General features: G+C 40.8%; 1 protein-coding gene across 1 annotated transcript; it reads left to right on the top strand.

The window, feature by feature from the left end:
• Positions 1-8376: 8376 nt before the first annotated feature.
• On the top strand, positions 8377-10923 carry LOC137296792 (uncharacterized). Its single transcript, XM_067828646.1, has 2 exons — positions 8377-8999; positions 10199-10923. Exons 1-2 carry the CDS (start codon positions 8952-8954, stop codon positions 10715-10717), a joined length of 567 nt encoding a protein of 188 aa, XP_067684747.1. The 5' UTR covers positions 8377-8951; the 3' UTR covers positions 10718-10923.
• The last annotated feature ends 3302 nt before the right edge of the window (positions 10924-14225 follow it).

Genomic DNA, 14225 nt, shown 5'->3' on the forward strand with positions numbered 1-14225 from the left:
TGGCAATGTGACCTGAAACTACAGGAAATTAAAAGGGAAGTAACTCTTGGTACCTTTGCAGGCTATACGACACCAAATGTTTCCCTATAGAGTTCTATAGTAACATTATGTATTTAAAAAAAATATCGAGGCTATCAACAGCCATTCCATGTACACATGGGTAGAGTCTGGCCTAAAACTTGACGAGCACAGGAAGCTGAACACCCCAGCTCCGCACCAAGTCACCTACTTGAACATATCTCTACCGGCATAAGCACATGCACACTTGGTAATATTTTTTTATAATGACAGCACTAAATACTTAAAGTCGTGGTCAGTTTTTATTTGTGGATAGATGTGCTTTTGAAAAAAAACCCATAAACATCGTGCACTGTTTCATTCAATCAGAGATGTCACGTCTCGGTCTCTTCATTTGTTTACATACGGTACTCAGTCAAGAAGCATGTGATTCTGACTTAGTGTAGTGGAGTCTCTGCAGCACTGTAATTTTAAGAATGATGACGAGAGGCGAGCGGATTCTTTGTCCTTGAAAATCGTGCATATATAATTCGAGCTGAAATGTCCTATCATAATTACCTTGCTTGTACCTGACAAGCAAAACATCACAGAATGGTGATATACACCGTTTAGCAAACATACAATTATATAAATTCCTTTAATTCGTTAAAAAGACACTATTTTAGATAATACCCGATACGGATAGAACACAACCATGGAGCGCCTCGACGCTTCATCACTCTGGAAACGGTGGAGCATCCCAGAATAATCTTGATTCCCAAAACCAAATAAACGATCATATATCCTGGTCCTCGATCAACACAACAGAAAAATTCTTGCACTGCATATTTCATTGAGCTTGGTAACCATATCTCGTATGTCTTTCCCCGCTGACGGCCAAGTGTCTTAACGGCTGACACTCAGCGTCCAGATTTTCGAAGCTCTGTTAACGCAAAGACAGTCGTAAGTGCCAAATCTTTCATTGTGAAACTCCCAGGAGGTTCTCGTTGATGAGCGTGAACATTACGTCAATATATAAGGAAAACATATACTGCAGACACATTTGGTCAGCTGTGTACAGTGGAAGCTGTCTAAACCGGTTCTCATCGGGACTGAAGAAATAATCCAGTTTGGACAACGTGCCGGATAGTAGAGCTGATGATAAATGTTCAAGACACAGGCGGGACTGAGATTTAATGTTGGTGTTGACATCTTGCCGGATTGGACAGATGCCGATTTGGACAGCTTCCACTGTGTATATGTACGACTCCTTTTGAATTATTTTGACTATGGGAAAACGAAGAACAGAATATTTCGTTACACCACAATGAAGAAATACTGATAACATTTCATATCAAATTAACGGCACTTCGACATTTCCGGATATTTTCTGTGAAAAGTGAGCACTTATTTCCACCAATATCAGGTTACCATGTATCCTTTATAAAGACCTTTGGCAGTCTATAACAAACGCCAGCCACAGCCTTGCGTTCAACCCGATGGTAATTATCATTAGAGATAATTAGGGATCATTATCTAAAGATCAGAAGTCTTAATAACTGTTCATGACGTCACATGGTGATGATGTATGAGTATGAGCTGTTTACCTGTTGTATGGAATGCTTTATCACCAACTCCTGACAAATAATTCGCATCTTAGAAAATGATATATTCCCAGGGCATCCTTGACTGAACTAGTCACGCAACGCCTATTCCCACCAATCACACAGTATCCGTGGCGGATATATATAGTCCGTTTGGCTCAAAAGTGGACCGCTGAATTGCAATCGAACTCGAAAACTGATAATTATAAAGTGCCCGATGAAATCTGATATATCAGATGATCATAATCAAAACATCAGAACAAACGAGTTTTTTTTGCAGAATCCATGTCCTACAAATAAGAAAAGACATTAACATTAAAATATTGACACAGTTTTCTACTTGTTACGAGGGAGGAATGCAAGGAAAGGGACAGCCAGGTGTCTCGACCGGTCGAACGTCAGTGGCGCCCACGTAGCATGTGCAGGCTTAAGGACCGTAGAAAGACGAAGCTTATTAGAGAATTCATGACGAGTCCCACACGATTCTAGAAAAAGACAAAAAAAAGTATAACAGGACAAAACTGAAGCGAGACATTAACAAGATGACAGAAGGCACATTGTGAGAACAAAATTAGGTCACTTAATGTCTAGTGAGTGATAGGAATGTTAGTGTTACCATGACAACAATACAAGTACAATAGTTATTCAGTTCATCAAAAGTCATTTCCAGATTGAACTGCGACAGTACAAACAAATTAAAAATAAATTAGCAAAATGTCAGCATTCTAAGCGAACAACGTAGAAAACTTGAGACAATATGTTGTTTGTTGTTGTTTATTTGATGTCGGTCTGTCTATCGAATCAAGACGAGACAATCCACAGATTGAGCACCGTTCTATTTGGCATACGATGACATGCACCAGTCAAGTCAGAGAGTCTGACCACCCGATCCCGTTAGTTGCCTCTTGGGTTACTACAGACCAATTCTAACCCGGATCTTCACAGGTAGAAGATGGTTTGACCGGATGTGTGACTACAGGAATATGCTGTGTTTGCGTCTTACAACATTTCAGGAACTTTAACCAGCTAAACCGTTAAACTAAAGCATATGAACAATCCCCTGCAGTAGATTTACGGAGATATCTCCTATGATTTGCCAGGAGAAATGTCTCAAATTCAGGAATTCAACGGGTCTTCAAATAAATATTTCACATATTTCACGAATAGAGTCACTCACTTCTCTGCTACGCATTTCATGACAAACGAAAGATGGGTTTCATCGACTGGTAACAAACACTGTTTTATGCGAAATGTCTTTGACAGGTGAGGCAGGACATGGTCATTCTTTTCGCGAACACCCGGTGTTATCAACGATCCATTTTCTATAATCACATGGAATAGAATATGCCTTGACAGGTAACAGAGATGGTTACTTTCTGTCGTTGATGATGTGTATTAACACGGTGAGTGAGTGAGTTCAGTTTTATACCGCTTTTAGCAATATTCCAGCAGTATCACGACAGGGAACACCAGGGATGAGCTTCACACATTTTATTCATGTGGGGAATCGAACCCACTGTGACAAGCGAACACGTGCACCAGTAGGCTGCCCCACAGTCACAACACTCACACAGAAAGGCCATCGTTCACACAAGTCTACAAAGCATTGTTGGAAACAAAATAACAATCCAACTATCCGAATATAATATATATGAGTACTTAACTCGACTGTATGTGAAGATGCAGCATTGTGCGTGCGTGAGTGTGTTTGCGTGCGTGTGCATGTGCGCGAGAGAGAATGGTGGTGCGTAAAAATGTTACAGAAACTACAAGTGCCAAAATATGAGTCAGATTGTCACATTGTTGGTTTTGTTAACAAAATGTCAGTAATGGCTAGAGCATCTCTCCAAACTATCGTTGTTCTGTACTAAACAACACTTTCCTCCCACGCTGGCTGCCATGATATAGTAGGCTGTCAAATCTCCTTTGACTAATGAAATCGTTTATCCATGATGCATTTACATGCCACAAACACAATCCAACTGTCCTTTTTTCAAAGGTTTATTGTCTCAAAGGATCATTTAGCAATACATGCATCAGCCCATTTTACAACTAGCATTTTTGCGGTATTGATTCGTTTCGTTTTTCTTAATAATGAACTGTCTTGGTTTTATTGTTTCCGCTGTGTCTTCCGATATCGCTTCAGTTCTCTATCACTTCGTGTTACGAGGTTTAGTGTGCGTTACATATAGAGCCAATAAAAACAATATGGACACAACAGGCAGAAATTGGATTCCACCAAGCTATATGTTGGTCGTAAGAAGCGACTCAGTTAAACAGGACAGGCGACTTATTTGATTGTGTGTGTTCGTACCCATCGTTGCTAATGATATCAATCGCTTGATTATCTAGGCCAGCCAGCTGGCCTCCATCATCTTGTTGATGAGAAGTTGTTGGTGTGGCGTCAACAAAGGAAGGAGATGTTGATGTTGTCGCTCTTGTACTACCAACGTTATAGTGCCATAACTATGGAATTGTGGCTGATTTTGTTCTCTCTCCTGAAATGTCATTCTTGTCTTTCTGCCACTCGGGTATATTTCAGCTTGTACTAGCCCAGACGTAAGCTAGTTTCATAGTGCCAGCTCACTGAAATACTATGCCGCAGTTAAGTATGAATACCTCACACATTATACCGACCAGAGTCGACCAGATCTTGTTGTACCAATTAATGTCGAGAGCAGGGACAAACAAGTAACATGTTTTAACGTCATTTGGTATGACACGGCCAGGGATCGAACTCGCGATCTTCCGACCTCCAGACGGATGCTCTAACCGCTACAGCCCGTAGGCGTTTTTCTGCTAAACAGTGATGTAGCTTTAGTAAATAATGTTATATAGTTCCTCTTGGTGTACTGTCATACTCGTTGTACTGCTAAAGTAGGTTGTATTGGACCAGTTTCTAGTGGTGTCGTCTGTGGTGTACTCGTCTGTTGTACTGTAACCAGTTTAACATTACTCACCTTGTACATTCAGTGATGTTGTACAGAAACTCTCGTAATACGGTTACTCGTGTCTACGGTCTTTGTTGTACTATCATATGTGCTGTACTTATCTCACACTGTATACACAATCCTGTAGGATCTCCTTTGGGTCAGTTCATTACGCCAGACAGGTGATCGCCGTGTGTTGCTTCAATTGTAGGGTAGTAGACTGTAGACGTTCTTGGCGACAACCTCCCGTTCTTGTTGTTCTACAAACCTAATACAGACACTCCTCAGTTTTACTGCGGTGCTACCACCGCTGCACGAAAATAACATTGTCCTACCGTTAATGAACTTTCCAGTTTTGCCAATATGGACAATTTCTGTCGTTTTGCCACATCGATTGTCAAGATTGTTGTTTAGCTGCAATCGTTCAGGTGTCGTTCGTTACCTGAACGTTTACACCGCTTTAAGTCTTCCAGCAACAGCACAGTGGGGTACAACAGAAATGGGCTCTCATATCTAATGGAACCCGGGTTTTCAGCGTGACGGGGTAATGCTTTGATCATTAGGCTACCCCATAGCCCCCAACATCGTGAAACCTATCGGAGTGATGATGGCACTGGCTCTTTCATGTGAATCCTGGTGCTGTTTTACCATTCGTTCGTGTATGTCTAGAAGAATCTGTGCAAGAATTTGTGTTCATGTAATGTCAAGTCGTCAAATGAAACATTTCTGAATGGAAATGTGATCATGGTTTAATCAATTCCAGGTTTAGCGTTTCGAAAAAAGGATGAACATATTATTCATTTGCTTCGTGCAAGCTATTTCTATGATTCCATGATGCAGCTTTGATAAGGTTCCATTTAGATATACTGTCAAACGAATGCATAGCAATTCCTGTCTGAGACCACTGTCGCAAGAACAAATTTCAATGGTTCGATTTCTTTAGGTTTGATGTCTTTTATTATCGATTAAGTTCCATAACTGTTAACGATTTTTGGCTATAAATTATAACTCGAGGCAGTTTCTTCTTTCATGTAATTGATTGCCGTGCGTGTTCAATCCCTTTAGTTATGCTTCAAGGAACAGCAGTTGTAGATCATGTGCAACCCAGAACTTATGAATTGATTATTTTCATTATTCACGTCTTTCAGTTTAACATTTAGTTTTTTTATTTATTAACCCATTAACTCATTATACCTCCACTTCTTTTTTAGGGTTAGAGTATTTACAGGGCGTTGTGACATAGCTGGTGTATTCCTGGCTGTGGCGTAAAGTAACACTCACTTCGGCTGCGAAGCGAGACAGTTCCCCTGTGAATCATAACTAGAGCTTTTGGTCCTGAAGACTGCGTTAAAACTGGTCTTCAGCAACTCAAGCTTGTCGTACGAGGCGTGGGTAGGGTGGTCAGGCTTGTTGACTTGTTTCAGACATGTCATCGTATCCCGATTGCGCAGATCGATGCTCATGTTGTCGATCACAGGTTTGGCTGGTCCAGACTCAATTATTTACAGACCGACGCCAGCTGGACTATAGTTAGTGCCACGTCAAACATCAAACAAACAAAAGTATTCAGCATTTTATATGAAGTAACTAAACTGACGGGCGAAAGAAAGTCTGAGTATATGTTTGATGGTGGAAGTGAGAGCAACGTGACATTGGTATTTGACAGCGTTATATTTCATATGTTTTATACGTGTAATACATATGTAATGCGGTTTGGAGTTTGGCGGAGACAACGTTCAGCCCAGTAATGTTTTCATAGTGGTAAATACCAATTTTCTCCGTAATATCTATTTTCGTGAGAGCAGATTTTGTGACAACTGAACACTTTAACCACCGGGTGACCCCACCAACCCTTATGTTCAGGGACTGTGACTTAATCAATGTGTGTGTGTTGTCGCACGGGTCATGCAAACAGGTACTCACCCCAGGAGATTATCTAACAGACGGAATAGTTCCCACGGCTCACATACAACCACGTTAAATGGGACTCAAGCCAGCGATTCGGTGGTTATGCAATTTATACTGAAGCTCAAAAGTAATTGTGATCATCTGTATCGATTTATGACAGGAAAGTAATACAGTTATGAATGTATTCTTACACATATATCGATCACACACTGAAGGGAAAACAAATAACTTTTAGAGACAAAATTGCTTCATGCTATATTTAAGAAAATATGCCGTGAGGGGGTTGTTATCATATATTTAATAACCGGTGGGGAGAATGCAGAGTACAGAGAGACGCTGCCCGGTGAGAGACACAACCTAATGGTATAATCGCTCCATAGGCTTTTATTGCACTTGAACGGCCAGTAGAAGTCGTTCATTTCCTGAATGAAATATTAAAGCTATTTATAGCTTTTTAATACATATTAATGTATTAACTTTTAAACATTGATAACTCCACAAATAACAAAATGATATCGGCAATGTCTAGTTCTTAAACAGGAATATTGTTATGTATTGTCGAATAATTTTCACAGAATAACAAAACATTTGACAGCTATTGTCTGTACGTTTTTCCTGTTATAAACTGTCAACCATATTTCGTTATTTTATTCACGTTTTGTTCGAATGGCCATTACGTGATTCAGACTTCCAAGCGTCATCTTAGTGGGCAAATTCATACTGTCTTAATAATTTCGTAAATTTCTCGTGAAGTCGCTGGCGTATGTTGCACTGTCCGGAAATGACGTCATGAACCACCTCGCATAGTGAAACAAAAGACGCTTCGGTTTGTAAGAGCGCTTTCGAGTATAGGTATCCTATATAAATGCGCAGTTTGACTGATACGAGCCTCAAAATGCACCTTTTCCACATGTAACAGCTCTTCGTCGTTGATATAAACTGAAAATATTCACTGCTGGGCAGGACTCTAATGTACGGGCAATGGCTTCGCCGAGTGGTGTAAGCGTTCCCACTGAAAACCCTTGTTCGATTCTCCACAAGGTGTGAAACTCACTTCTGGTGTCCCTTGTGATATTGCTAGAATGTTATTTAAAAGATGCGTGAAACAACAGTCACTCACTCTCTCAGCCAAATTTAACACCGACACACTTAAACGAGTTTGTGAATAACGATAAATTTAATTGTAAAAAAAACGCTTTTTTTCTGAGGTGAAGCTGTCGAATTCTGGGTACTGATCCACTAAGCGTTCGTAGCAGTACGATAGTCGTAAATCTATGGTAGACTATAGATTTACGACAGGTCGCAACGATACGAACGATTTGCGGATAGAACCCATTCCTTGAGGCCTTTGGTTCCTTGCTCTCTATGGCCTGTCTAAGAGTGCAGCTGATCTCACAATGTGATTTCAGAAAACTATAAACTGTGGCAAACTTTTCTTCTGGTGCCATAAGCACGTCAGTGACTCACAGAACACGATCCAAACCAAACAGAATTGACAATTGTAAACTGTAAATAAACAAGCATGGATGATTACACAGACGCGGAGACTCGTAAATATCAAAACAATAAATCGTAAATATTTCTTGGATGTTATAGAACAAGATTTGAAGAAAGTAAGTTGGCATTTAAGCCTTATTTTAAACTAGCTTAAGACAATATTAATGTTCTGCTAGAGTCTAGCCATCTGTATCTAAACTCTTAGTTTAATGCATTTTAAGCGACGTCCTTGGGTCAATATTAAAATATTCACCGGCATAAAAACAATATTGAACAAAGTTTATCGATAACAATTCTTTTTTTATTGTCATGAGTGCGAAGTTTCGATACAGTTGTTCGTGCCACTGTCAAGCATGAACATCAATATAAGAATCTGTGGTAGCTTCGCACGTACGAAATAAAGGTTGTTATCTATAAGCCTTGCTCAGTATTGTCAGCCAACTTCTAAACTGCCACACAAAGGAGTAATGATGAAAAGAGAGTGAAATGATACAATAGGAAACCGTGTCTGATGCCTTGACATGTGCAAGAATCCCGATTCCTGGACTGAGGTACGTATCTGTATATATTTGTGGATAACAATGAAGATCCGGCGTGATATTACTTCAATATTGCTAACAATGGGCGCAGAACCATATTCACTCACTCACACCGCAACAGGTACACGTTATTTTCATCTAAATATTTTTGCAAAGAAAATGTAGTTTAATCGAAACGTTACTTTATAAATGCACTGCCAGTTAGAAAAATCAGTGGTTTAACTCCTGGCATATGTTCTTGCACCATTCTAATCTAAATCTGAACTTTCAGGACGACATGTACAGACTTGTCGGCTGTAAAATGGTGGTCATCGCCATGCCGTATCTCAGGGTCAAAGGTGAAACATGACCAATCATGGAATCCTCGAAGAGTCTGAATGGTGGTATTGAGTAACATCCCCAGATCATGGGTATAAAAGACCCACGACACACCCGGTCATCACCATCAGCATCGACATACCTGCAGACGCTGCAACATGTTCAAGATCGCCGTCTTAGCCATGTGCCTGGCCTATGTGGCTACGGTAAGCTCGAGTCGAATTTCACTGTAAATAACAATTATAATAATAATATATGAGTTCTGATATTGAAATCAACTTATTAAGAATTTATTTGATTTGTTGAACTTCGGATCATGTCCATATTTGATAATCCAGATTTTGCATCACTCCCATGTTGCATGTTTTTGTGAAAAGACACGTGAAGACCCTTGATGGAATTAGCTTTCAGTAACCCATGTTTGTCGTAGGAGTCGACTGACGAGTTCTCAGGCTCGCCGAGTTGTTTGACTCATGTCATTTTCATCCCAATAGCATTGATCACTGGATTGTCTGGTACAGACTCCATTATTTACAGACCGACGCCATACAGCTGGAATATTGCTGAGTGCGGGGTAAAACTAATTTCACTCACTCACCCATTTGCAGAATCTGATTCTCGCCACAAAAAATGAAAAGGTATTAGAATCTGTTCTTTCCTCAGAAAGCGTAAATCACGCAAAAATGTAGTTTTCTGATTGGCTGAGCGGTTTTCTGTTATTTTCAATGTGATTTCAATAGCAACTCATTCGGTACTTCGTGGTAGTTACTTTTTTTTAAAAAAATAAATCTGAAATAACATTAAATGACGCATGATGCACGGACATTACCGACATTTTGCGATTGAAAATCGATGAAAGGGAGATAACTCTAAATTTGAGTTTCTAGTTTCGTCCGCAAAATCCAGCGATGGCTACGAAAACATTTGACTTCCTATCTAGTAAATACATTATCACAAAACGTTCAAATGCGGTCCCTATGAATATGAAAAAGGGGAATTACATGGCGGTGACTTTACCAAGACAGTACCTAAGGGAAAAATCAGCAAGATGCAAGATTCTAATCGCTTGATTCACACAGGTTGGCTGAAGTGTACGATCGGATATCCATGCTTCAAATACTTTAAAAACGGAACAGTGAAGCGTTCGATAAGATAAATACATTGTTCACTATTCCCACGGGGGCCAGGGGTTGAGGTACCCTCGACGTTTGTTTATGTTGCCTGTATGTGAACGTACACAAACATCGAGGGTACCTCAACCCATGGTCCCCTCGTGACAAACAACTTGTAGTGTAACATGTGTTACATTTGACCACTCTTTAAACACAGCCTTGTGTATTTTTCATTGTATAGGTTACATGAAGGAATGTGCATATTTCTGTATTTAAGACTTTGATATTTTCAGGCTGACCAGATGTGCAAGTCAGACAGTGACTGTGGCACCGAAGAATGCTGTCTGCACCCTCTCTTCCACAAGCGATTCATCTTCGACTTCGACACCGTCCACGTAAATGGGATGTGCTATCCCCGGGGGCAAGAGAAGGAGTTCTGCGAACCCCCGATGGTGCACAACCCGTTCAACCCCAACCTCCACGAATGGCACTGCCCCTGCATGAGTGGCCTAGAGTGTCATGGCGAAAAGGAGCACCATGCCAACGGCATGCATACATACAGCAACCCACGTTGTCGAGCTGCGACGATGCCTACGACAATGATGCCTACAACGACGATGCCAATGACGACCATGATGCCTTCGACGATGATGCCAATGACGCCGATGCCTACAACGATGATGCCAATGACGCCGATGCCGACAACGATGATGCCAATGACGCCGATGCCGACAACGACGATGCCCATGACGACCATGATGCCTTCGACGATGACCAATAACAACGGTGAGACTCAGACGCCGATGACGTAAGACGACAAGGAACAAACAACGATGTCGACAACCGACAACGACGTCGACAGATTATTTGTTCTAGTGACAGGATGTTGCTGTGGCAACACACAATCACAAACACAGGGCAATATTCAGAAAAGAGTGATAAGTCCTACTGCTCCTTGGTGGTCCCTGGGGCTGTTTACGACGAATATGGGCTGCGGTTGATAATAAATCTATTGATCTCAATCAGTTGTTCCTGTTATGCTTGCTGAGATATCGATCATATCTGTTTTACTCACAATAGCTATCAAAAGCTGTTTGTATTTCATCAGGATTGTTGTTATTGTAGGCTATGTTACTGAAAAGAGTTATGATTACATACACTTTGTCAAAGTTTAAGCACGGTCAAATCAAAGCGATCTCAAACAAAAGGCGCCTTTTGCATTGTCACCTCTCTGTGCGGTGATAGTTGTGTACCTTGAACTTCAATAGGATACCACCTAAGACCCTGAGGACAGGACACGCACGCACAAACGCACACACGCACGTACGCACATATTCACATGGCTATATATGTGAACGCCTCATTATACCCCTATTCGTTTCATCCTAAACACGGGCGGTCGGGTAGCCTCGAGGTTAAAGCGTTAAGTCCTCAAGCCGAAGGCCCGGGTTCGATTCTCGACATTGATGCTGTGTCTGAAGCTCATTTCTGGTGTCCCCCTCCGTGATGTTGCTGGAATATTGCTAAGGGCGGCGTGAAACTAAACTCACACACTCACTCACAAGCGTCAGATCACAAAACAGAGCCACCTATCCCTGCTAGATTTGTGGTACAGAACTCATTATTGTCACATAGCACCGCTGAGATTAAAGTGTTTTCTGTTAGGTTTATTATGAAAACGGTAATCCACTCTAAAGCATCAATGGAAAAACCATGAAATCAATACTAATCATTGATGGTCAGATTCACAACTTCCGTTTTACAAATTTCTTGTCAGATTTTGAAAACGCGACAGGTTACACTGTTTGCCCAGCAGGTGTAGGCAACTCCATTAGAATAATTGATGCTCATGCCGTTGATCACTGGATGCCGCACTCACAGCAGTTGTGAAAATTACATGAGTGGATTTCAGCATTTCAGAGTCATCACACCAGGTGTTCGCGAAGTGTCTGTTTATTTAAAGCCGCACACAGTATTATTCACGCCTTGTGATGGCGGTTTGGACCAAGTGATTGACATCATGAGCATCGGGCTACATAAAACAGAGAAAGCAAGCCTTAAATCTTATCCCGTCTCTCGCATTTTACGACCAGCATGGTTTGATGAAGCAAAAACCCAAACTCTGCACCAGTCAGAAACATACAGCAGACACCAGCTGCTGCAGCTCCATGGAGAATGCACTCAGTCTAAGAAACGTTATTGTATATTCATGTGTTCCCCTGCAGTGTACATTGTCCAGGAGACGCCACTGTGTCTCCTTGACGTAATACGGCGAGTTTACAATGCTTAAGCTATATGATCATAACAGCATTAAGGGTAACACGTCACAACTTAATTCTGGACTCTCGAAAGTGTGGGATCTCTACTCACTGTGGCGTCTTTCTGACTAGGGATTTCACAAAGCGTGTTAATATGTACTCATTTTGACCTAATTAGGCTGATTCACAACGATATTAAACATCCGTGTATGGGCGAAAAACATTTGACACATGGCGAGAATATTAACTTTTGCTCAAAATGAGTGTTTGTCCATGTTTTCGGGGTTGTAAATAAATGAATATATGATACCCTGCATGGGTACAAAGTGTGATCACTATTTCTTGTGTCGTGCTATTGCAAGAGAGGAAGAGGTGTTCACAATCTAATAGCGTGTTCATTAATACCTATTCAATTTGGTTGAGAAAAAAATATGCTTAAACCATATAGCTGGAATACGGCTACAGACTTCGAAACATTACACTCAGCCACTTACTAAATATCATTATAGGCTTTGCATTTGGGGCCCAACCAGCTCATCATATGTGTACATGGTAGAATTTAAGTATATATGTATTTGAAAAAAACAGTGATAAAATATATGTTAAGCAACATGCATTTTCCAGTAATCAGTTTCATCAACTGTTTTACTGTGGTTTTTATTTTTTATTACTGCAGGTTACTGCATATGAATTGTGATTGTTTGAAATGACCGTTTTCAAAACTATATTTCAAAACGATGTTGGGAATTCAATAATTTTCTACATGCTGAAAAATTGAAAGTGAAGACATAGTTGAATATTCATTTCGGAAGCAATCTATCGGAGTCTGGCTGAGAACAAGAACATGATTAACAGAGAAGAAAAAAATAATATTGAATCTTACGCCTGCAAAAGAGGAATGGTCAGCTTGGACCTGAGAAAATCGAAAACTAGATGCAAGCGATGTGTGGAAACTGAGTCTGAGACAGACACTGAACAGACACTGTGCCAATGTTGACAACATAAGCATCGACCAGCGTCTTCATATATACTCATGGAAACGAATAAGGGGACGCATGAATGAAAGTCAAAGACTTAGTGGGTTTTTTTAATTGTTTTTCAGGATTCATCTCAAGGTATGTTTTGCACAGTGGGTGAAAATTCTGGAAATAAATAAAGGAACATGTCTACATTCATGTGTTCCCTTCTTTGTTTCCATGAGTATATACTGAAGCAGACAGCAAATCACAAACCCATCCACGTTTTTGCAACACGAAGTGAGTACGAAGACATTGGTACTCTACATATTATCACTAACCGCAGTGACCAACCGATCCACAATCAAGTCCTTTTTGCAAAGTGCACTGAGAATTCTGATATTGGTACACTCCATATTATCCAGGGGAATCTGATATAAGATGTTTCAGGTTCTCAGAGACACTGAAGGCGACGGGGTAACTTAGTGGTTCAAGCGTTACTCCCAACCTGGTTCGATTTCTCACATGGGTACAGTGTGTGCTGATTTCTACAACCCCTCGACGCTTTGTTGCGAATAGTGGTAAAAGCGGATTCAAGCTATACTTACTCATTCCAGTGGGTCTCTCTCGCGCAGATGGAATCGCTTGGACTAAATACAAAACTGCAACTCGAAACATCTGCTTGTTGATGGATTGGTACCGTTTTCCTATTTTACATGTTCTGTTTTCTGCGATCTAGGATACAACAGCACAGATGTACACTGTATTGTCAGGTGGTGTTCCTCAGCGGAGGGTCAATATGAGGCCATATATTTAGTTTAGATGTACCACAGAGTGGGCAGTGAAGGTTTAAGCAATGTTTTTCAGTTCCATCAAGGTATGTGTGCGCGTGCAAGTACGTGAGCGTTGTGAGTGTTTACTTGTGTGAGGGAAGTGGGGCAGTATGAGTGGGACAGTCGTAAAGTTTTCAATGGATAGTGACTGACTCTCCTTACTAATCAATTTTCATTATGAGAGTCTGTTAGGGATTGAAGGCCACCTCAAACGAATCCTTGAAGTCGAGGGACAAAAGACATGTAACTACGCCGCACATTGCGCCGATCGAA

This window comes from Haliotis asinina, chromosome 9, assembly GCF_037392515.1.
Source record: "Haliotis asinina isolate JCU_RB_2024 chromosome 9, JCU_Hal_asi_v2, whole genome shotgun sequence".
NCBI lineage: Eukaryota > Metazoa > Mollusca > Gastropoda > Lepetellida > Haliotidae > Haliotis > Haliotis asinina.

Bases quoted from the DNA above. Each gene is read 5' to 3' on its own strand.
- LOC137296792 (XM_067828646.1), top strand. From the start codon at position 8,952: ATGTTCAAGATCGCCGTCTTAGCCATGTGCCTGGCCTATGTGGCTACG. The intron at 9,000-10,198 runs GTAAGCTCGAGT...TGATATTTTCAG, and splicing joins GCCTGGCCTATGTGGCTACG to GCTGACCAGATGTGCAAGTC.